Here is a 25,198-nt window from a genome sequence, read left to right on the forward strand (position 1 = left end):
CTCTTGCATATTTGTCCTTAATACAAGATACACCTCAGGGATGAATTCTGCTTATTGTATTTCATGCTATTACTGATTATCATTTTTTTAATGTTCATTATACTGATTTTTTAAGTAGGATAGAACATTGTGAATAGTGCTAATGAACAATGGGCTGTCCAAAATGGTGCATCAGCAAACCTGACCAATCCCTCAACTGACTGATATTGATAATACATGGATATCAGTTGGGATTGGCAGGCCCCCATACACGTACCAATAATGTTAGTATGGCCAGCTTTACTCTAATGTAGAATTCAGCCTGTGACAAAAATAGAAAGACACATTTTGTGCCTTGATGCGATTTAAGTCCCCGAACCGATTGCACCCATAACCGGAATTCTAATTCGACCATTTGGCCCCAGGGCCAAACAACCAAATTAGCCTGAATTCCCCCGACATCACCCACCCGTAGGGCACCTTTAGTTTGTCCGCAGGCCTAGAATCTGTTGCGTGTGCCAAAAGACTTAACCACATAATTGTTTGAATCCTTAAAGGGGTTGTTCACCTTTAAATTACATTTTATGGTGTAGATGACCTGTCCTTTTGGTTCCAAAAAGAAAAACATCCAATTTTTGAACATCCTTGGAGCACCATTAAACCCATTAACAAATAACAAATATGACAAAAGTGAAACACTATCTGGAAAAAGACTGGGCAAGAAGATGCCAAGGGTAACTGAGGGAACTGGTGAGATCCACACGAAGATGGAAGTAACAACCGCTCTAAGCTGGACGTTCCACAAAATTGAGCAAGAAGAAAACCAATCCTGAGAACATGGAAAAAGGTTCCCTGGTCTGAAGAGACCAAATGCAACTTCAACATGGTAGTGAAAGCATCACGTTCTGGGATGATTTTGATTAACGGGGATTGGGAATCTGGTTAGGAAAGAAGTTGAGATGAATGGAGTCCAGAAACATTTTGTAGCGTGCAAGAGACCGGAAACGAGGGCAGAGGTTCCAGTTCCTATAGGACAGTTGCCCCAATCACACAGCCAAAGCCACACGAGTGGTTTAAAGCTAAGAACATGAATGTCTAAGAATGGCCCAGTCAAAGGCCACAACTCTATGACCAGACCTAAAACTTGCTGTTCACCAGTGCAGCCCATATAACCTCATGGAGCTTGAGCAGTTTTGGCAAGAAGCATGGGCTGAAACTGCCAGATCTATAGGTGCGTGGCTAGTACAGACTTATTCCAAAAGACTCATAATCGCAGCCATAGGTGGTTCTACCAGTTGCTGACTTGGGTGTGTACACAACCAACTAGTACCTGAATCTCCTTTATTTGTTTGATTAACTTTTCTATTACTGAATGCCAGTTCTCCTATGCATATGCAAATAAGTTCATTGGAGGGGTAAAGAACCGCGTGGCCAGGCACATGGATTTGGCCGATTACGAATCCTGCTGAAAAAGGCTGAATCTTGGCCAAATCCTGAACAGAATCCTGGATTTTGTGTATTCCTAAAAAAAATTTTGCAGGTGCAATGAGAAACTTTTTAGCAGCAAGGCCCAGGGTCAGTACCTGGTAATACCTGCTACCTGATAAGTGTTTAGCTATAAAAAGGCAGTATACTTGATACAGGTATACAGTAGGAATGCACCGAACCCACCCTGATGGATTCTGCCGAATCCCGAACCGAATCTGGAAGGGTTAAAAGTTGCCGCACGCAGCAAAAAATTTTCCGCCCCTAAATTTTAACCATTTTCCGAATGCTAATTTGTGCTAATTCGGATTCGGTTCGGCCGGTACCGTGGATTCGTCCGAAACAGAATCCATCAAAAAACTGCTGGATTCGGCCCGAATCCGGGATTCAGTCCATCCCTAATTCTAGAGCACTATGGGTTCAACAAGCCTACATAGCCCTCGTATGTCTCGATAAATACTGCCCTGCTGTTTGGGCACTTTGCATCATAAATGACCCCTTTTGTTTTCTGCCTTGCTGCATTTGTGTATTAAATAAGGGGTCAGTTAACCTGGACTCAAGTTCTTAAGCACTAAGGGGTGGGAAAAATACGCCAGTTAGTGATTAGCCAATAAGCACATGCTTCTGGGACCTTAGCTCCCTAACTTGTGAATCTGATTGATGTGCATATTATGGGATGGGGTGGGAGGGGAACCCCTGCAGCTCTGGATTCATGTAAGTGCAGGTCCTCACTCTCCACCTGCTCCCTGCTTAATGTTTCTCTATCTGTGCTATCTGTGTAGTTTAGGGGCTTAAGCTAGACACAGCGTCTGTCTTTTCTCTGTATATGCCGATTACTTTATGTACATATTTTGCATTCATGTGGTCAGAACAGGCAACCATTTTCCTAGTGATCTGCCATACAAACTCCTATTCTATGCCTTCTACTGCTCATTGATTTTTTTTTTTTTGGCCTTTTTGTGTTCTATTATTCTTCTCCAGCCTTTCTCAGGATAAAATTCCATTTGGTTTCCTTGTAATACATGGCAGCCACTTTTCCTATTTATGGTGAAACACCGTTCTAACACCTTCGTAATATTATCTTGAAAAACCCAAAGTCCAGCGCTGACCTGGCTCTGGAGAGTAAGAAATAAGATCCACTTGAACCAAAAACATTCTAGAAAATACAGAATATTTTGTGCCCAATTTGATAATGGATCTGAAATGCCGTTGATTTGTTTTTTTTCCTCTCTGTTATGAACAGTTGGGCTTATTTATTTTTTTGTGTGCGTATTTTCTAGGCGTTTCCCAAACGTTTGGATTGGCTGGGAAATGAACATGGCCGAAGCTTTGAAGAGATGGTGAGCTCTTGCTATTAAATTTTAATGAGCTGTGTATGAGACAAAAATAAATACATGGCCCAATTTGGGCAGTTTGGGCAACTGTGATAATCTGTGATCCTGGTGTATGGAGGGTATCGGGGTACCATATGGGTCAGCCCATGCATGAACGACAGGGCCGCCATCAGTGGGGGAGAGGGGGTACAGTTGAATGATATGAGCGGCTCCTACATGAACTTTCCAGCAGGGGAATGACTGGTTATTATAGAGTCACATCAGCTGTTTGTATTGGGATCTATTTACTGAATAATATGAGCGGCTCCTACATGAACTTTCCAGCAGGGGAATGACTGCTTATTATAGAGTCACATCAGCTGTTTGTATTGGGATCTATTTACTGAATGATATGAGCGGCTCCTACATGAACTTTCCAGCAGGGGAATGACTGGTTATTATAGAGTCACATCAGCTGTTTGTATTGGGATCTATTTACTGAATAATATGAGCGGCTCCTACATGAACTTTCCAGCAGGGGAATGACTGCTTATTATAGAGTCACATCAGCTGTTATCAGCGGCTTCAGCGACTAGTTATTGGGCCCCACAGCAATATCATTGGGCCTCTAAACTTATGAAGTTTACGTAACTTATGCAAAAACTTACGTAACTTCCATATCAACCAATGACAGCGCAGAACAGGGGAATGTAGGTTGGAAGGGGTTAAACTCTTTATAGGAACTGCTTATTATAGAGTTACATCAGCTGTTTGGGCACACACAAGGGGCGTGGCCACAATTTTGCGCAGCTTGTGTTCGGGGGGGGGGGGGGGGGGGGGGGGTGCATATAAATAACTTGTGCAGGGCCCCAAAGTTTCTGATGGTGGCCCTGGTGATCACCTTGACTCCTCTAAAATGGTTTGTGATGAGTCTATATATAAATACAAGCCAGCAGCTTGGGTCTATCCCCTATATCAGTGCTGTCCAACTGGCGGCCCGCGACCCCCCTCTGTGTGGCCCCCCACCTGTCTGGCTGCTTTGATGGTTTACTCTTGTGTAAGCTTTAAATGGTATCAGTACTGAGATTAACTGCCCCCCTGCATGGTTCTCACCTCAGATTCAGGCTGTAATCAGGCTGTTTTGTTTAAATATGTAATCCCCTGTGTTGTTCACACCTTTTAATCTCTGCATTGCTCAACCCCTGCAGTGTTCACACCTCAGGCTCAGGCTGTAATCACCCATATTGTTCCCCTGTTCACACTTCAGGAGCAGTAGAAACCCACAACTAATCCCTGCACACTACAAAAAGAACATATACTGAGGTGGTACTGCAATTAAAAAGTTTTTTAATATATAGTTATTGTGCAGACTTTAGGAGCAGTGCCAGCATTGTGTCACTGTAGGCTGCCTGTGTGTGCCATACACACAGGCATCATAGGGCAAGCAGAGTATGGCACACACAGGCAGAGTATGGCACACACAGGCAGAGTATGGCACACACAGGCAGAGTATGGCACACACAGGCAGAGTATGGCACACACAGGCAGAGTATGGCACACACAGGCAGAGTATGGCACACACAGGCAGAGTATGGCACACACAGGCAGAGTATGGCACACACAGGCAGAGTATGGCACACACAGGCAGAGTATGGCACACACAGGCAGAGTATGGCACACACAGGCAGAGTATGGCACACACAGGCAGAGTATGGCACACACAGGCAGAGTATGGCACACACAGGCAGAGTATGGCACACACAGGCAGAGTATGGCACACACAGGCAGAGTATGGCACACACAGGCAGAGTATGGCACACACAGGCCAAGAATGGCAAACATAGTGAAAGTATGGCACACAGGCAGGGTAGGGAAGGCAGAGTATGGCACACACAGGCAGGGCAGGGAAGGCAGAGTATGGCACACACAGGCAGGGTAGGGAAGGCAGAGTATGGCACACACAGGCAGGGTAGGGCAGGCAGAGTATGGCAGGTTTTTGCTGTACTACAACCATTAATATGGGTATGGTCATGTGATAACATGGGTGTGGTTTCAAGTGGGTGCAGTTTCAAAAAGGGGAGTGGTCAAAACTGGCTTCCATTATGGGCCCTCCACCACGTAGGTCGGAAAAATTGCGGCCCTCGGTACAACAGAAGTTGGACAGCACTGCCCTATATCATTATTATTAAACGCAACAAGGAGGCTCCTGCACCTGACCATATCACGCACTGATTGCTGTAAATGCTGTTTACAATACATTAATGATACTGAATGCTGTGCTCCAGTACCTGATGACCTGAAAATGGCACTTTTTTTGTTGAAATTTCTGTATTCATCCTCGGAAAATCAGGAGGTTGGGGCAGGCCTCTAATGAGGCCCATCACTAGGATGACTTTGGTCCGATTGTGGGTAGGAACCATCTACTGAACTGACAAATATCCTTGTACTATAAAAGAAGTACATAAGATTCACTGATAATATAAGTGGCTGGCTATTCTCTAAATACCTTACCAGTTATCCCAGGCAACTAAGGTTGGCACACCTTCACTTATCTGGAAGTGGGCTCTCTTTTCATCAATAATGAATAAATACCTGGACCACTGGGGATTAGTAATGCCAAAAAGCTGAATGTTAATATTTCCTTTTAATGTGTGTTTGTGTGGTGATGGAGGCTGTATGTTGTACTAATCATCAGATGATTTGCGTATTTTCTAGGTTTCAGCGAACAATCACGTGTCTTCTGACCATTTACTTAAAATCTGTCAGCATCTCGGCTCTCTACTTGACAACATTACTCCATGTAATGTTCAAACAGGATCTCTATTAGGTGCTGGGAAACAGTCTCTTCTAAGGACAGAGAAAGGTAAGTGTATTATTTCTACACACAATACATAAGGCAGCTGTGCACTCATGTTCTAAATTAGGGGACTGCCATATGATATCAGCCTTCCATGTTTTGTTAGTTCTCTTGTATGGCATTGTAGATCAATAGTTGGAGGGCCATTGGTTGTATATTCAAGACGTTGGTCATACATGCCTAGATTTGATTGGACAGTTTGGACAGTTTTGACCATACTGCCCAACCAACCATCTGGGAATGTGTGGAGTGTTGGTGGGTGGGTCAGAAGGGTTGTTTTGACAGATAACCCTGCAATCCTTGAGAATCAAGAAAATTTGCGTCAGACAAAATGTAGTCAATAAAACATATAATTGGAACGGCAAGAAGTGACCGACCCAAAGGAACGGCCACCTTAATAGAAAAAAACATGCGTTATCATGGCTAAGGAATTGATTGTTCTGGAACAGTACTGTGTTTTTGCAAAGGCCAACCAGGAATCTGTGACAATATATAGAGTTATTAAGGCAAAGAAATATGTTTTTCAGGATGCAAGAATGTCCAGTGGAATAGGCAGATGCTTGCGGCTCTGCACAGAGGCAGACCCCCTGAAATGCCTATTAACATCAGGTTTCCCCCAAACGCTGGTAAGAAAGCTTTTGCACTGAATAATAAGAAAAATATAAGAAAGCTTTTTAAGGTTTTATTTCCTTGCACTGATGTGATCGTCTGCTACTTCCTGAATGTCTGCTTTGTGTATTGCAGCGGTGGTGCATTATGGGAAACGTTTGACTGGCACCCTCAGCATTACATCAGGTTTTCCTGTGCAGCTTTATCAACATATGAAGATGCACAGGCGGATTCTCGGTCACCGCTCTTCCGTTTACTGTGTGGCGTTTGACCGAACGGGTCACAGAATATTTACCGTGAGTGCCTTTTCCCTTCTCCTTCTGCACATGGGTTTTGAAAAGACATTACCCTTTCGCCATACAAGTATGTGGAGTAGATCACATACTTTTCTTATTTTTATTTTGTTTGCATTCTTTTAATGGTTTAATGGAAATTCCTAAAATTGGTGCCTTTTATCTGTTGCAAACAGCACTATAACCGAACACCTTCTAAAATGCTTTTTTCGCCCACTGTATAGTAGTTTATGTGAATTTGCAGTTTCTTATTGGCTTCCAATTAAACCAGAAGAGACTAGCCTCAGACCCTTTTCTATTGGCAAAGTTATGCATTTGACCAGTAATGCCTCAGTGTGAATTTGGACAAAAGCTCCTGTGCTTTGGTTGGCCATGACTGCGTATAAATCTAAATTTGATCTGCAGAAGTATGTTAGTACTTGGAGTCTCCTCAAATAGAAACTCCTGGCCTCTAATACAGGTTACCTTTTAAACTGGTGTTTCTCTTATGTAGTGACCTGATTAGTGTGTTTCTGTTCTCACTAGGGTGCCGATGATGGCTTGGTGAAGATTTGGTCGACACACGATGGCCGTTTGATTGCCACTTTACGAGGCCATTCAGCAGAGGTCTCAGAACTCACTGTGAACTATGAAAACACTCTGATTGCTGCTGCGAGCTGTGAAAAAATTATACGTGTGTGGTCTCTCCGAACCTGTGCGCCAGTTGCTGTGCTCCAGGGCCACTCTATCTCCGTTACCTCATTGCTGGTAATTGTGTGGGGTTTTTTTTTCCTGTAACCGTGAACACAGTGGTATGTGCATGGCTTCAAATAAGAACTGAAGTCCAGACATGATTGAATAGGGCTGCAGATGCTTTATTTTATATACAGAACTTGCTGTACCAGCAAAGAAGTTCAACAGCGCTATAACATTAATGGTTAACATCTTCAAAATTGTCTGCAGGAGGTTGCCATTTTGGAGCTAGTTAGGGAATGATTTTGGTGTCTGTGCTGCTAAAGAGATACTGACACCAGAAATGAAAACTTTTTTACATCTATCATAACAGTGTCTTTGCATGAGCTTTATAATTTTGCTAAAAAAGTATTTCCTGATGCTTTTTCATTCCTTATCTGATCCCCCATGTTCTTCTATGAGGGGGCGGCCATATTTGTGCATCAGTAGGCCGTTAGCATTAGAAGCTGTAACTGACAGGCTGAGAAGGGACAGTCAGGTCAGGTTTAGGAACTTCAAGCAACAATTACATACATAACCAGCCCTAACAGTGAAAAAAGATCAATATGACCTATAGGTAATTTTTTATGTAGATTCATAATTTGAAAAGTCATTTTTTCCGTGTCAGTATCACTTAAGCTAAGGGGTCATTGGAAATCGTTAAGCAAAAAATAATCAGATTTCCATAGAGCCTAATTTTTAAATTCTTTGCCTAGTGCTCTGCTTTCAGAGCAGCCATGTAATCCGTATTTATTGCTAATCATTTAGTGACATAATGTACCTGTGATACCCTCTGTGACGTGGTAGTGTGTAAGGGGATACGTGACGTAGTAGTGTTTTTACTTTGTATTCTAATCTGCAGTGCATTTTGTGGAGTTGCTTTTAAACCTTTCCTAGTTTGCAATTATTTTCTAGCAATACTGTTTTATAGTTCAGTCCCCTGGTCGATGGTTCCATGAGGTACCTGATCTCTACTGGAGGCGATGCAACAGTCTGCTGCTGGGAATGGGACGTGGACACCTTACAGTTTAAGTGCGTCCTATTTGTAATAGTTGTTTTCACCTTTAATTGTTGTCATTTGTTTTTCTAATTGTTGTTTGTCCCTACTAAATGCAGAGATCAGCCCATAAAGTTTACTGAAAAATCTGGACCGGGAGCGCAAATGCTTTGCTGTTCCTGTAGCGCAGGTAAGTGGGGAACGGCAGGCCTGGACTTGGGAATCAAAATAGGCCCTAGCATTGCAAGGACACAGAGGCCCAAACTGCTCCTCACCAGCCCAATAAATTAGTGAGTGTCTATGGCGTCTTACAGCACTATGTTTGTATATCTGTAGATGGTGTTCTATAACACAGTAATGTCTGTTTGGCTCCTTTAGGGGGAATGTACCTGGCAACAGGGGGCAGTGATCGTGCCATTAGAATCTATTTTTTTGGCTGTGAAACACCCAAGAAGCTAATACAACTTGAAGGCCACAATGTGCGTATATTCCTCTTGATGCAGACAACTTTATTATTATTTTTACTGTATTTTTTTTTATTCATGCTTTATATCCTCTGTGTACTGTTTGTCTTGCAGTTGCTACAGTAACGTTTTTATTGAAATAAAAAAAGCTTGCAAAATAGACTTCCTTACATATGTTAGATGTATTGATTGATCTCTAGTATATTTTTGCTTAGTTAAATATTCTTTTCTTAATTATTTTGTCAAATATTCTGTTTTCCCATTTTTAGGATATAATTGACAGTGTCCAGTTTGCAAACAGTGGAGAAAGGTATGAACATATATTGGCTTTGTCTGTCAGCAAATTGTTTACTATTCATTACCACATGTAGAATGCAAATGTACAACAAGCACTTTTACAACATGCCTAACTGAGTTCATTTTTTAAGCAGTTTTGGCGAGTCTGTGAAAATCATAATTTAGTCGAGACTATGGGAGTTAAGCTGTATAAAGTTTTTACCCGTTAAAGGGGTAGTTAACCTTTAAAATAACTTTAAGTATGATATCAGCAGTAATATAACGAGACAAGGTGGTCTTTATTTTTTGTCTGTTTTGAAAAAAAGTATAGTTTTGTTAATCAATTCTTTTGCAGTTTGGAATTGCAGGATCTGTCTGGTTGCTAGGTTTTAGTTTACACTAGCAACCAGGCAGTGATTTAAGCTGGCCATACACACACCGATAATACCTCGTTTCGTACGATATTCGGTGCGTGTATGGCAACTCGGCGAGGCGACCACTGTCGCAGGAGGCTGCTGATATCAGTCGACTCGCTGATTGGGCAAGTTAAAAGATTTTGATCGGGCGCCATAGAAGGCGCCTGAGCAAAGTCTGCCTTCAGGGCTGAATCGGCAGAAGGAGGTCGAAATCCTATTGTTTCTACCTCCATATCTGACCATTCAGCCCTGAACGTCAGTGGAGGATTGGACCGATCTTGGACCGATCGTCGCACGAAAGATCGAAAATTGCCACGTGTGTGGCCACCTTAAATTGAGAGACTGGAAGATGAACAGGAGAGGTACTGATCAGATAAGTGATAAAAAAAAAAAAGTATGAACAAATTGTGTCCAAACAAAGCAATAGTTTTTTTTTTTGACTGCTGGGGGTCAGTGACCCCCATTTAAAAGCTGGAAAGGAAGGCACATAATTCAAAAGTTCTAAGACAATTCTGTAACTTACATTCTGTAACATACAAAATGCAAACAGTCCAAGGCTTCTGTGTCTCTTGAAAACACACACGTTTTAGACATATTACACTTTGATTTCATAGTTATAGCAACAACATGTGACTTTCCAGCCGTTTCTAAACTACAATTCCCAGAAGTCCCTAGCAATTAACATAGGGGGGTTATTGTTCAGCAGCAGGTGGAGAGAGACTGAAGAGGCAGAGCATTATGAACAGTTTGTTTAAGCAGGGCTAGAAAATGAAGCCTTTTGTTAGCTAGGCGCTTGGGGGAGGGGGTGGGCGGGGCATTGGTGGTGGGACAAATGGTGTGTATGTTGTAATAATGGATTAACAGCTGGAGGATGTGCAACTGGATTCGGAATGCTCTGTTAATCCAGAGAAGCGATTCTAATGCATTTTAACAAGACAAAAGTATGGGATGTTTCTATATTTGTAACTGAATGTCTTATAGACTTGTGGGAAATACCACATGGAGGAGCCACTGTAGTTGCCCTGTTTATACATGAGGGCAAAAGTAGCACTTGTTCTATAGAATTTGTTTGGGCTGAAGGCCATTTCACCTCTAAATCAGCCTATAGTTTAAGGAAGACCTTAATATTCAAAGACATTTTGCAAGTCTTCATTAGTTATTTTTTTGTGGTTTGAGTATTTTACATTTGTTTTCTGTGCCTATCTAAAGTGACCCAGGCAACTTGCATTTTCGGTTGCAAGACAGAAAAAGGCAAAATATCTGGGCTAATAAATCAAGAACTATACAAAATAAATATTTTAGACCAGTTAAAGAGTTGGCTAGAATGTTTCCATCTGTAACAAATTGGAAGATAATGAGCTTGGTAGTGGGAGTACTGTCTGTAGAGCAGTGATCCCCAACCTTTTTTCCCTGTGAGCAACATTAATATATAAAAAGACTTGGGGAGCAACACAACCATAAAACATGTTCCTGGGGTACCAAATAATGACTGTTATTGGCTATAGAAGGCTCTGTTTGGCAGTACACCTGGTTCTTATGCAACCAAAACTTGCCCAAAAGCCAGAAATTCAAAAATAAGCCCCTGCTTTGAGGCCACTGGGAGCAACATCCAAGGAGTTGGAGAGCAATGTGTTGCCCCTGAGCCACTGGTTGGGGATCCCTGCTGTAGAGTGAACACATTTATAGGTAAAGATACCTATCTTAAGGGAGCTTTGTGGGATAGATGAAACATGGTCGAGGAACACAGTGGAGAAGCTTGGACAGATGTTGGGATAGACAGCATAACATGGTATAGGCAGGCATCAGAACTTTGGAAAAGTAGGTGGGCTAAAGGGAACAGTGAGAGGTAGGATCATAATTGGGCAGTAGATAGTTCGAACTCAGTGGGAAAAACAGTGTTAGGGACCTTTGATAAAGATGGTGGAGGTAGGAATCAGTGAGAGAGTCAGAGACTTGAGATGGGGCAATGGGAGTGAGACACGGAAGTTAACACTTCACAGAAGATGGTAAGGCAGTAGGGGCACAGTTGGAGAGACAAAGCAGAAGATGGTGCAACAGTCGGGACAGAAATCGGAATTTTTGCATGGTGGATCATGGGAACCCAGGAGTTAGCAGGACAGTGGGAGATTGGCCTGAACTTGGCAGAATATAGTAAAGGCCCCCATACACGGGCCGATAGTAGCTGCTGATATTGGTCCCTTGGCACTTCCGACGGGCCTGCCTGACCGATATCTGGCCTGAAATCGGGCAGGCTAGAAAATCTAGTCGGATCGGGGACCGCATCGGCTCGTTGACGCAGTCCCCGAACTGACTTTACATATACCCGTCGTTATAATTCGATTGTTTGGCCCCAGGGATCTGCCAGTGTATGTGGACCTTAAGACAGTAGGAGCACTGTGAGAGAGGCAGAGATCAAAAATTGGCAGTTGGAGTGCCATTGATCAGAACCTGGCAATTGAAGCAGGATCAGGTAGTGGGAGACGAGGATCAGAAGATGCTAGGACGTTGGAAAAGCCATCAATCAGAACTTGGCAAAAGGTGGAAAGGAGGACTTTTTGCAGATAGTTACACGTTTACAAGTTCAAGTAGTTAATACAAGTAGTAGTAATACAAGTAGTTGAATGTAAAATGTTCACCAGAGCACTTATGTTTTTGTTTTAAGGTTTGTAAGTGGAAGCAATGACGGAACAGCTCGAATCTGGTATTTACATGAGCAGAACTGGAAAAGCATTAGGCTTGACATGAGAGAGGGTGATAAAGACAGGTAAATGGTTCTGGTTTAAAACTAAAACATTATATTCTTAGTTGCTGACATCACCTATGTAATGAATTTTCATGTACGGAATATACCTTTGTGTTCTCTTCTTGTGGCCACAGGCTTCTGCTGACTTTTGTCTGTGATTGAGGTTGTACTTATTGTCATTTGCTGAAAAAAGCTCACACGTGACATCACTATAAGGGTGAAGACACACGGAGCAACTAGTAGCGGCTACTTCTCGTGGCTACAGAAATAGACAATGCTGATCATTTACTGATCATTGTCTGTGTGTTTTAGCAGAGGCAATTCTCAGTATTGTTTATGGCAGGGGACTTTCTGGTGTTTAGTAGCCGCGACAAGTAGCTGCTAATAAGTAACTCTGTGTGTCTTCACCCTAATGGCTTGGGTATTAGACTGGGTACAATAGATTTTAGTAATATATATAAAATACATTTGGTTTTCTTCTAGTGAGGAGGAAGAGCAGCTCACGAGACCGAAGGTATTGATGATTACTTGGGATCTCACTGATGCCACTGTTGTTACTGCAAGCAATCTCCGTTCTCTCAAGGTGTGGGAGTCCCGTACTGGGAAACTGCTTCGGGTTTTGTCTGTAAGTCTGGGCCTGCTTGTTCATTTATTGAGGGGATGGGGTGCCTTTGGGGTAAGTCCGTGGAATAAGCTATGTGAGTCATTCCTTTAAAACATTAAAAATACATTTAAAGAAAGCCAGTGGGTGATTATTTACATAAAACATTCAAGAAAAGTCATTATTTGTTGTTGCGTAGTATTTGAAAGTATCACGTTAGTAAACATGGATGTCACCATGTAGTAACATATGCTTTATTTTATCCCAGGGACATCAAAATGACATATATGTTTTAGAGCCTCATCCCTTTGATTCCAGAGTGATGATCTCCGCAGGATATGATGGGAAAATCATTATTTGGGATGTTAACAAGGGAGATCAAATAAAGTGCTACTGTAATACGGTAAGGCTGTTTCTGTGGAAGTGGTGTAATTTGTCTGATCCTCTATTAACCCTTGCCTGCCAGTCCTGATGTGTTGCTTGCCTTAAGGTGGCCATACACGCACCGATAATGTTGTATGAAACCTCGTTTCGTACAATATTCGGTGTGTGTATGCCAAGTCGGCGAGGCAACCGATATCGCAGGAGGCTGCTGATATCGCCAATCGGTGATCGGTGGTCGCACGAAAGATCGAAAATCGCCACGTGTGTTGCCAGCTTTAGACTATCTCCCTGCCTTAGGTTGAAACGGAGCTACTAGTAGCAGCTACTTGTCACAGCTACTAAAATAGACAATGCTGATCATTTACTGATAATTGTCTGTGTGTTTTAGTAGAGGCAATTCTCAGTATTGTCTATGGCAGGGGATTTTCTGGCATTTATTAACCGTCATGAGTAGCTAATACTAAGTAGCCCCGTGTCTTCACCCTTAATGTGCCAGGGCTTACTTTCAGTTAATCCTTATTGTGCCAGCCACTAAGGCCAGGGGCCTTGAAACAAAGTGTGACCCCTGGTGGTCATTTTCAGTGCAATCTGGCCACAGGTCGTAAAATACTGACCACAGCAGTTTACAGAATAGATGTCTTTTGAAGACCCTTCCACTGTAACTGTGAAAACCAGCTCTTAAAATACCAGTATAACCTATTTATATTCATCTTTATATTTCCTTTTACTATGATGTAGACTAGAGACTGCTATTCTGAGACAATTTGCAATTGGTTTTCATGTTTTATTATTTGTGGGTTTTGAGTTATTTAGTTTGGAATTTTAGCAGCAAACTGGTTGCTAGGGTCCAATTTAACCTAGCAACCAGGCAGTGGTTTGAAAGAGAGACAGGAATATAAATACAGGAGGGACTATATAGAAAGATGAGTAATAAAGAGTAACAATAAAATTGTAGCCTCACAGGGGAATAGTTGTTTTGGGTGCTATGACCCCCATTTGAAAGCTGGAAAGGGTCATAAGAGGAAGGCAAATAATTCAAAAACTATAAAAAATGAAGACCAATTGAAAACTTGCTAAGAATAGACCATTCTATAACATACTAACCCCCTCTGTAATTGTTTTGATGAAAATGTATTTCTGGGAGTGTCAGATCCATTTTCTAACTAACTTAGCCAGCGTATAAGTGCAGGCTAACAATGCACTCCTATGCTTAAAGGAGAAGGAAAGGTAAAAACTAAGTAAGCTTTATCAGAAAGGTCTATGTATATACAGCCATAAGCACTCACAGAAACACCACTCAGAGTCCTCTATCAAAAGAAACACAGGATTTCTCGTCTCCCTTTTGTAAACATGTTCTTAGACTCGGGGGCCAGAGTCTGAGCAGTTCTCTTCTCTCTCCCCTCTCCTGTACCCATGCGGATTCAGTGCTTCCAGGTGCAGGCACAACTAGAAGTATTTTTAAGCATAGGGGGGGGATTGTCAGCCTGCACTTATACAGCTTGCTGACAATCTGCCCCATGTGACCTTGCCATTAATGTATCCAGATGGGATAACTAGAGGAGTTCAGATTAGGAATTCCTATTATGGAATGTTAACTCCCCCGCCCCTTAGGAGCAGGTTTTGATTACATTTAGCCGAGAAGTAAGATCTGAAATAACACACCCACGGTGTGATAAATATCTTAGTTTTTTATCTTTATGAAAGGTTTTTGGGGGTTTTTTTGTCAGTCAGCAATTTTCAATTTGCTGCTAACCTTTCTGTTTTTCAAGATCGAACACGAGGGACACGGTGCCATTTTGGACTGCAAATTGTCTGTAGATGGTCAACACATAGCAAGCACAGATTCCCACGGCCACTTGCTCATTTTTGGATTTGGTTGCAGTAAGCCTTATGAAAAGGTGAGTCTAGATCTATGTCCCCGTATTAATCCAGTACTGCCTAAATGTTTGCTCAGTGTTCCCCAGGCTGTTCTGCTGCTTCCAGCGATAGGCTTTGATTTACAGAAGGCTCCACCAACCACAGAGCCTGTCTCTTCCACTGGTTTTTGATTGTACAATTTTGGATTCCAAGGGAGATATTTATCAAAAGGCGAACAGACAGTTTGCTAGAAGACTACTCCACTGCTCTTTTCTCTTACAGGTGTCTGTGGGACACAGGGACCATGGGTATAGTATCTACCAGCAGGAGGCAGGACACTAGAAGAGGAAGAAGAGGAAAAGGCCCCTCCTCCCTGCTACTATACCCCCTGTAGCTTCCTTAGAGCGCCAGTTTTTTCGAGTGTCCTCAGGAGACAGGATCTTACAGCTCTCTGAAGTCTGCGGCCAGATTATTCTGGCACCAGGGGTCGACCTATAGGGCCTACTGCAGTTCCCTCCACAGGCTTCCCCCTACGTGGGACTCAAGCAATGGGGCCAGTAAGACTCTCTGAGCGGGCCACACAGATTCCCTGCCTCTACCTGTGAGTGCAGACGCTGTCCGGCGCTTCCTCCTTCTCAGCTGCACCCCAGGTCAGTTCAGCTCCCAGCCTGCCTGCTCAGCCTGCCAGCCTACCTAAACAGCCCCCCTCGCCTCAGTACCTTCAGCGGTCCCTCTGCCGGTCCCCATGCGTTCCACCGCGGCCCCATGCGTTCCACCGTCCCTTCCGGATGACGTCACTACGCGCCGCCATTTTTTTGTGCGCCTCTGTTCGCGCACTTTCCTCCTTCGCGCCATTCTGCTCCGCTCTCCATCCTGAACGGTCGCATCCTCAAGGGCTCTCCTTGGCTCTCCGGACACAGGGACGGTATCATTGGCAGAGGGGGCACTATTAGGGGAATTTCAGGAGGGCAAGGCTGGGCTTTTAGCGCGGTTGGGTCTGTCTGATCGGGTAACCCCTCCAGGGTTGAGGGGACTGTATTACTTGCTGAGTTATGTGAGGGTATTTTCTGCTTGGGAAGCATACAATTACTTATGTATTGAATTATATCTGTGCCTAATTGCCTCATATATTCCCTTACACCTTTTATATAAAAAAAAAAAAAAAAAAAAAGTTATCCTAAGGTGTAAGGAGGGGGAATTCCCCTATCTCCCTTGCATTGACTTGCATTAAAGCCTGCCTGTCTTTTTTGCGTTTATCTGCTGACCATTGTAGGACTGCTTGTCTTGCTCCTTTTCTGTCATGGCAGAAGGCCCCTTTTCCAGGGGGGCTTCTAGCTCCTCAAAGGTAAAATACCTAGCATGCGCCAGATGCTGCAAACGTCTTCCATCTGGAAGAAAGGAACCTCTTTGTTCCTCTTGCTCCAAAATTCCGGCTGAGACCCAGTCCCAGGCTCCGGACGTGCCATTGCCCCCCAGTTCAGAATTAGCAGGGGGGGACCCTACTCCAGCACTGGCTCTGGATGCTCAAGCGCAAGCTTCCTCTTCCCAACAGGATCCTCCCTTATGGGCGGCCCAGCTTTCCACCGGCATTCCCAAGCTTGCAGCCTGCCTTGATAAGCTACTGGACAGGTTAGATAGGGAGGAACCTCATCCTCCTAAGTCCCTCAAGCGGCAAGCCTTTCTCCGCTTGGATGACTACAGCGACTCAGAGTCTCTCCACGCCTCGGCTACTTGGGAGGACCACTCCCTAAGCGAGGGGGAAATTTCCTCCGACGGGCCAGACGACCCGGAGGACGCATCTAGATCGTCACCAGAGGCCATTGAGGCTCTCATTGCTTCAGTAATGACCTGCCTTGACCTCAAGACTCCAGAATCCTCTCTAGAGTCTTCTGCCTCTCTCTTCAAGCGTCAGAAAAAGACCGCCTCGGTTTTTCCTCCCCATGATCAATTGGACTCCCTTATCCAAGCGGAGTGGGATCACCCTGAGAGGCGATTCCAGACCTCACGGCGTTTCCAACGCTCGTATCCCTTTCCACAAGAGACCCTGGAGAAATGGTCTACCCCTCCTTTGGTAGACGCTCCGGTGTCCCGCTTATCCAAGAACACCGCCCTTCCTGTCCCGGATTCCTCCTCCTTTAAGGATCCGATGGATAAAAAGATGGAGGGTTTCCTCAGAGCAACATTTACTTCAGCTGGAGAAAGCCTCCGTCCCACCTTGGCCTCGGCCTGGGTTTCCCGGGCAGTTCAAACCTGGTCCAATTCGCTCTTAGAAGGCATATCCTCGGGCTCTTCCAGACAGGAATTGTCCCTCTTAGCCTCCCAAATTCGTGACGCCAACGAGTACCTATGCGAAGCTTCCCTGGACTCGGCCCAGGCCATCAGTCGTACCTCAGCCCTGGCTGTAGCGGCACGCCGTTCCCTCTGGCTCAAGCTCTGGTCCGCTGACATGTCCTCTAAGAAGTCCCTCACCACTCTCCCCTTTAAGGGCAAGCTCCTATTCGGGCCAGAACTCGACAAGATAATCAGCCAAGCCACTGGGGGGAAGAGCACCTTCCTTCCCCAGCCTCGGACTCGCCCTTCCTTTCGCAGGGGTCGCTTTTTTCGCCCCAGGGGCTCCAAGGTCTCTTCCTCCAGGGACTCCTCCACGCAGAACCCCGCGGGAAAACCCAGGTTCCAAGCGCGGACCAAATACTCCTGGCAGGGTAGGCGTCCCCAATCCAAGCCCACCGACAAGTCCTCTTCCACATGACTACCCCCGGGCAGTAAGTCCTCCTCCCGTAGGAGGCAGGCTTCGCCAGTTCCGCGAGGCCTGGCTTCGTCTTACTTCCGATCCCTGGGTACACCGAGTGGTATCCTTCGGCTACCGTCTCGAGTTTCTGGCTACCCCTCCGAGCCGGTTCTTCATGTCCCGGCTCTCTCAGGACCCTCCCAAACAGTCCGCATTTCTCGCCATCATACAAGACCTCCTGGACGAGAGAGTGATCATGCAAGTGCCTCCCGAGGAGAGGTTCCGGGGATATTATTCCAATCTCTTTCTCGTTCCAAAACGAGACGGGTCCTTTCGACCCATCCTAGACCTCAAGAAGCTCAACACCTTCCTTCGCTTCTCTCGGTTCAAAATGGAATCACTCAGGTCAGTCATTGCGGCCATGGGTCACAACGAATACCTAGTGGCGCTAGACATAAAGGACGCTTACCTCCACGTCCCCATTTTCCCTCCCCATTGGAAATACTTAAGATTGCGGTCAAGAACCTCCACTTCCAGTTCACGGCTCTTCCCTTCGGGCTCACCTCGGCACCTCGCATTTTTACCAAGATCATGGCAGCGGTAGCAGCGTCTCTCAGGGCTCAAGGGGTGTCAATCACCCCATATCTGGACGACCTTCTTCTCAAGGCGCCATCCCAGTCGGCTGCGACATCCCAATTGGAACTGGTCACTTCAACCCTAACTTCCCTGGGTTGGAAGATCAACTTGGAGAAATCACGACTCACTCCATCCCGTCGAATGCCCTTCCTGGGCATGATCTTCGACACAGCCCAGCAGAGGGTGTTCCTCCCCCCGGAAAAGATCTCCCGAATTCAGGACTTGACGCGTCGGCTGATCCAATCACAGGGCCCATCCATCCGTTTTGCCATGCAGGTACTGGGGTCCATGGTGTCGTCCATAGAAGCCGTGCCCTTCGCACAGTTTCATCTGCGCGACCTTCAGTGGAACATCCTGGATCAGTGGACACGCACCAGTCTGTCCCAGAGAATCCAGATCCGCCCCAAGACGAAGACTTCTCTTGCATGGTGGCTCAACACACCTCACCTTGCCAGGGGGCGCCCCCTCCAGGAACCTCACTGGCGCCTTCTGACCATGGATGCCAGCCTCAAGGGTTGGGGAGCAGTTCTGGACCACCTCTCAGCTCAAGGGACCTGGTCAAAGACCGAAGCTCTCCTTCCCATCAACATCCTGGAGATCCGGGCAGTCCGTCTGGCTCTATTGCACTGGCAACACCTTCTTCGGGGACAGGCCATCAAGGTACAATCCGACAACGCCACCACGGTTGCCTACCTAAATCATCAAGGCGGAACCCGAAGCCGTCAAGCTCTCAGGGAGGTCAGCCTTATTCTGACCTGGGCGGAGGCCCAGGACTCCCGGCTGACAGCAGTCTACATCCCGGGTCTCGAGAACTGGCAGGCCGATTACCTCAGCCGGCAGCAGCTCGACCCAGGAGAGTGGGCCCTAAGTCCAAGTATCTTTCAGGACATCGTCGATCGATGGGGTCTCCCGAGCATAGACCTCATGGCATCTCGCCTGAACCGGCAAGTCCCTCAATTCATGGCCAGTTGCCGCGACCCTCTAGCTCTGGCAGCAGATGCTCTCACGGCCAGTTGGGACCTCCCTCTGGCTTACGTATTCCCCCCGCTTCCTCTTCTGCCCAGAGTCATCAAGAAGATCAAGGCCGGTTCCAACCCGGTGATCCTTGGCCCCCTTTTGGCTAAAAAGGGCCTGGTTCTCCGAGCTGGTAGCTCTCAGCAGGGCCGAACCCTGGAACCTTCCCCTGGTTCCCGACCTTCTCTCCCAAGGCCCGATCCACCACCCGGACCCGGCATTCCTGAATTTGACGGCCTGGCTCTTGAGTCCCTAGTGCTCCAACGCAAGGGTTTCTCTCCCGAGGTCATCCGCACCATGATGGCCGCCCGTAGGCCGGTTTCCTCCAGAACCTACCACCATGTTTGGAGGATATTTAAGGATTGGTGCGACACGGAGGGCTATTCCTTCCAGACCTTCTCCTTACCCCGCCTCCTCTCCTTCCTTCAGTCGGGGCTTTCCAAGGGTCTTTCACTGGGATCCCTTAAATCTCAGATCTCGGCACTATCTGTCCTCTTCCAACGTCGCCTGGCCACCCTACCGGACATAGCCACCTTCTTACAGGGAGTCTCTCGACTTCGTCCTCCCTTTCGCGATCCCATCCCTCCATGGGACCTTAACCTAGTTCTCACAGTTCTTCAGGGGCCCCCATTCGAGCCCCTGGGTAGCATACCTTTGGCATGGCTCACCTGGAAAACAGTCTTTCTCCTAGCCATCTCTTCAGCTCGCAGGGTGTCTGAGATCTCGGCTCTTTCGCATCTCCAGCCATACCTCGTATTCCATGAAGACCGGGCGGTCCTCAGAACCTTGCCTTCCTTCGTGCCTAAGGTCGGCTCTTCCTTTCACATCAACCAGGACATCACCATTCCGTCCTTTTGTCCTAAGCCTTCCTCGCCTAAGGAAGTAGCCTTGCACGCCTTGGACCCGGTCCGGGCGTTAAAGTTCTACCTCCACCGCACCAAGGACATTCGCCAGTCCTCAGCTCTCTTCATTGTGCCCGCTGGCCCCCAAAAGGGTTTTCCGGCCTCCAAGGCTACCTTATCCCGTTGGATTAGGGAAGCCATCCGCAGAGCATACATTGCCAGAGGCAAACAGCCGCCCCTTTATCTCAGGGCTCACTCGACTCGGGGAATTAGCACCTCTTGGGCCTTTAGAAACAGGGCCTCAGCCGAACAGGTCTGTAGGGCCGCCACATGGTCCTCCATTCATTCCTTCACTAAATTTTACAGATTTGAGATTTTTGCGGCATCTGATGCTCATTTCGGGAGAAAGGTGCTGCAAGCCGCAGTTACCTAAAACCGTTTCTCCCACCCTTTCTTCTGTTGGGGCAGCTTTGGTATGTCCCCATGGTCCCTGTGTCCCACAGACACCTGTAAGAGAAAAGGAGATTTTGTGATTACTCACCGTTAAATCCTTTTCTCTTAGGACGTCTGTGGGACACAGGGCTTCCCCCCCTGAACCGGTTCCTCTGGAAAGTTTTCTGCTTATGTAGATAGTTAAGTTATACTGTCTCTTTCTTTGTTGACAAAACTGGCGCTCTAAGGAAGCTACAGGGGGTATAGTAGCAGGGAGGAGGGGCCTTTTCCTCTTCTTCCTCTTCTAGTGTCCTGCCTCCTGCTGGTAGATACTATACCCATGGTCCCTGTGTCCCACAGACGTCCTAAGAGAAAAGGATTTAACGGTGAGTAATCACAAAATCTCCTTTTTTGCTTGTATAGGATATTGGAGTTCTCTTTTGCTGACTTATAATTGATAAATTCTGTCCCTGTGTGTTTATAGTTTTACAGAATTACCACCTTGCATTATTAAAGGAACCGTAACACCAAAAAATGAAAGAGCTTTAAAGTAATAAAAATATAATGCACTGTTGCCCTGCACTGGTAAAACTGGTGTGTTTGCTACAGTAACACTACTATAATTTATATAATAAGCTGCTGTGTAGCCACGGGGGCAGCCATTCAAGCTGGAAAAAAGGAGAAAAGGCACAGGTTACATAGCAGATAACAGATAAGTTCTGTAGAATACAATAGTGTTTTATCTGTTATCTGCTAAATGACTGTGCATTTTCTCCTTTTGAATGGCTGCCTCCATGGCTACATAGCAGCTTATTTATATAAATTATAGTAGATTTTCTGAATTTAACACACAACTTTTACCAGTGCAGGGCAGCAGCACATTATATTTTAGTTACTTTTATACACTTTCATTTTTTGGTGTTACTGTTCCTTTAAGAAAAATGTACAGGATATGTTGTTTACACAAGAATCTTTATCAGGTGTCTGTTTTTCTCCTAGATTCCAGATGAAATGTTTTTCCATACGGACTATAGGCCTCTGTGTATTGATGGAAATCATTATGTGTTGGACGAGCAAACCCAGCTGGCACCTCATCTTATGCCCCCTGCGTTCTTGGTGGATAGTGATGGGAATCCCCACGAACCAAAGTTTCAGCGCCTGGTGCCAGGAAGAGAGAATTTTGAAGATGAGCACTTAATTCCTCAGCTGGGATATATGGAAACTAGTAAGAGGAGTTATGGCAAAATAAACGCTTATAAAACTCTACAGAGCTCTATTTAGTAGTGTTTGAAAAGTCTTAATAGTTATTCCATATTTATATTTTTTATTGTTATTACGTAAAAAGTAGGGATCTAAGGAAATCTTGAAACCTATTTATTAGTTAGTCATGGCTTGATGCATCAGGGATAAAATTAGCTGCTTTTTAGTAAGGTTAAGCTTCTCCAGGAATTGGTGCTTTAACCTGTCAGGCTCACCAAAGCATGCTTAGTGGTATGGGACAGGGCAAAAGCATGGCAGAAATTCGGGGCATTGACTTTTTTTTTTGTGCAGGGGATTTATGTAAAGGGGTCAACATTTTCCTATAAAAAAAAAACTGGAACATGACTTTTTATTACTGTTAGTTTGTGAATGGCAGTGACACTGTACGAGACCAGAGGTTATCTGTTTAGAGGTACTGCCAGTATAGTAAGTATTATCCATACTAAAGCCTAAAAAAATGGATATGGATAGAAATGTCATATTTTAATACACTGAACTTACCGCACCAGCCTAAAAGTGGGCATACATGGCAAGACCTCGCCAAGCGAGCGGATCTTCTCCTGATATCCCCACCTACGGGATAAATTATCGGATCAAATTAGAGCCGTGGGCATAGGAGCCATTAGCCCGACATAAAAATTAAACCTGCCAGATCAAGATCTGCCCAATTTCAGGCCAGATGTTGGTCAGGCAGGCCCGTCATTCGTGCCCATACATGGTCAGATAAGCTGCTGAATAGGTCTGTGTATGGCCCCCTTAAAGGTTTAGCATATATATAGCAGTAATGATCCAGGCATGTACTAGTAAGCTGAATCAGTTACTAATCAGCCTTATATTGTGACATCTCTATTGTGTATACACTGTATATTATGAGTTGCTCCCTACACTCAGTTAAGTTAGAGTCAGAGCTGACTTATACAACCTGTTTTGGATCTGTTAAGTGCCCAGTGAACTTATGGCCAGTGGAACCTCTCCGGGACGTCATCACATCCTTTAGGCCAATCGAAGTGGGCTTCTAGTGGCTGACTGTAGGCACTGGTAGTGACAACATGTCTTTTGTAAAATTTCTGTTCTGTGGCCTGTCCTTGGCTGTATGTCAATCCTGTCATACCTCACTATCTTGCTCTCTCCCACCTCTGTATATTGGTGCCAGTGGAAGCCCCTCATATTATTTCCAAACTCCTGAGCAGCAGGTAGGTGGAAATGGGGCTAAGCACTGCAGAGGAGCATGTTTTAATATGCCACACACAGTGCCAGATTGCCTGGGCATTTTCATGGGCAGCAGAGCTTCTGGAGAAAAATCTACATTCTTAATAGCACCCTTAGACATCTCCTCAGACAGTCTCTCTACTATTCTGACTTACCAGTCAGCAGTCTCCTGCAGGTTATTCCTTTCAAGCAGCACCAGTAGGGGAAACAACACCCCTTGGGGTCCAGTCGTTGGCTAACCTCTAGGGAACCTTTTCTCTCTGCACAGATTTTTTATTTCTGCACAACCAAGAGCTTTAGGGTGTAAGCTTCTATCATCTGCAGAATATCCTGATGAGGAAGAGGGTATCTGAACTTAGCCAGGGCAAGGTGTACTCTCAAGCCTCTGAAGAATTGCCAGAGACTGACGGAGACATGCCACATCATGCGAAACCCTGGTTTAATGCCTTTAGGGAGTCTGTAGATATCAACATACTTTATGGTTCTGGGTCAAGAACTAAGGGTCCATTTAAACATAAACAAAGTGCTGAATTGTATTGAACAATTTCAAGATAGCATTCAGCTGCAGTGGGGTTGCCCAGAGAAGATGTTTTAGCCCTCCCGTTCCACCAGCCTATCTTTTCACAGTAGATCTATTGAACACATTGATTGCTCCTCTGATCTATTTTCTTTAACTGCTACAAATACACAGTTGCAGTGGCGAATATGAATTGGGAAATGGAAACCACCTCTATGGCTCTTGCCATCAGACCCAGAACCTGTATTGACACATGTTTTTAAGAAAGACTACTGATTCTGGCCTATCTCTGAAGATTGGTATTGAATACCAATCCCAGGAATTGCCTAACCGGGCTGGGAAAAAAGGCAGGGTTTTCTTCTGTTGATCTGTCGGAACTGCTCCATTTGGCCAAGCAGGGAGCTCTCAATATCCCGTGAAGTCAAGGAACTACTGCCATTGTACCCAAATGCTAGGGCAATAAACTAGTAATACCCCTGATTTACAGATGCTATAACACTTTCTGAAGCCCCTTACGTTTCAGGCTGGCTATTTCCATTCCATTAGAGGCAACATCACTTGATTGTTATGCCCAATGGGTCCCTGATAAATGGGGTCTAGGCTTCTGCTGGAAGTCTGTTTTATTTCACCAGGGATATCAGTCCAAAAAACAAGGAAAGAGGAAGAGAAATGTGTAATAATTTATCTTACTCATATTCCAGTCTCCTGTTCAAATTAATGTCTGGTTGCTAGGGTAATTTGGACCCTAGCAACCAGCTAGCTGCTGAAATTCCAAACTGGAGCGCTCATATAAAAAGCTAAATAAATTCAAAAACCAGAAATAATAAAAACAAATGAAGACCAGTTGCAAATTGTCTCTGGATATCACTCTGCATCATAAAAGTTAATTTAAAGGTTAACAACCCCTTTAAAGCTAGACTACACATACATGCAAAATCATATTTGCTTGATGTACCATCCTGACTTGTATTTATATACTTTGATATTGGACAGATTGTATATTGGGCGTGGGTTCATCTACTGATGCATGTTACACTGTCAATCCAAAGGTTACCATAACATGTAGGACCCTTTGTACAATATGAGTTTGTTTGGCCCACAGGCTGAGCAAGTGGATAACATACAGAATTTATTTTTGTCTTTCCTTTAAGGTGATGGAGAAATAGTAGAACAAGTAATTGGGCAGCAAGCAAGCGATGATCTGCAGAATGCCGAGCCCAGTTCTCAGGAAGGAATGAGACCACCTCAAATAGCAGATGGGCAAAGAAGAGGTAAAAGGACCAACACCTACTCAAGTTTTTGACCACATCTGAAATTTGTTTTTTTTTAACACTTCAGAAAGGAAAACTATCCCCCCAGAATGAATACGTAACCAACAGATGTTTTATATTATGTTAAGTGACCTATTAAAGAATCTCCCCAAACTGGAATATATATATCAGTAAATATTGCCCTTTTACATCCTTTCCCTTGAGCCGCCATTTAGTGATGGGCTGTGTGCTCCCTCAGAGATCAGCTGACAGGAAGTGATGCAGCTCTAACTGTAACAGGAAGTAGTGTGGGAGCAAAAGGCAG

General features: G+C 45.0%; 1 protein-coding gene across 1 annotated transcript in view; it reads left to right on the plus strand.

Annotated features, from left to right (window-relative positions):
* brwd1 (bromodomain and WD repeat domain containing 1) overlaps positions 1–25,198 on the plus strand; it is a 57,605-nt gene that overhangs the window by 12,277 nt on the left and 20,130 nt on the right. The window contains exons 4-18 of the mRNA XM_012958039.3: positions 2,745–2,804; positions 5,493–5,640; positions 6,162–6,260; positions 6,379–6,539; positions 7,062–7,283; positions 8,179–8,279; positions 8,364–8,434; positions 8,623–8,723; positions 8,978–9,018; positions 12,063–12,164; positions 12,627–12,768; positions 13,013–13,147; positions 14,898–15,026; positions 21,637–21,862; positions 24,775–24,894. Of these exons, the coding sequence (XP_012813493.1) occupies positions 2,745–2,804; positions 5,493–5,640; positions 6,162–6,260; positions 6,379–6,539; positions 7,062–7,283; positions 8,179–8,279; positions 8,364–8,434; positions 8,623–8,723; positions 8,978–9,018; positions 12,063–12,164; positions 12,627–12,768; positions 13,013–13,147; positions 14,898–15,026; positions 21,637–21,862; positions 24,775–24,894 (1,858 nt within the window). The remainder of the gene's footprint in view (positions 1–2,744; positions 2,805–5,492; positions 5,641–6,161; positions 6,261–6,378; positions 6,540–7,061; positions 7,284–8,178; positions 8,280–8,363; positions 8,435–8,622; positions 8,724–8,977; positions 9,019–12,062; positions 12,165–12,626; positions 12,769–13,012; positions 13,148–14,897; positions 15,027–21,636; positions 21,863–24,774; positions 24,895–25,198) is intronic.

Source organism: Xenopus tropicalis, chromosome 2 (genome assembly GCF_000004195.4).
Source record: "Xenopus tropicalis strain Nigerian chromosome 2, UCB_Xtro_10.0, whole genome shotgun sequence".
Classification (NCBI taxonomy): Eukaryota; Metazoa; Chordata; class Amphibia; order Anura; family Pipidae; genus Xenopus; species Xenopus tropicalis.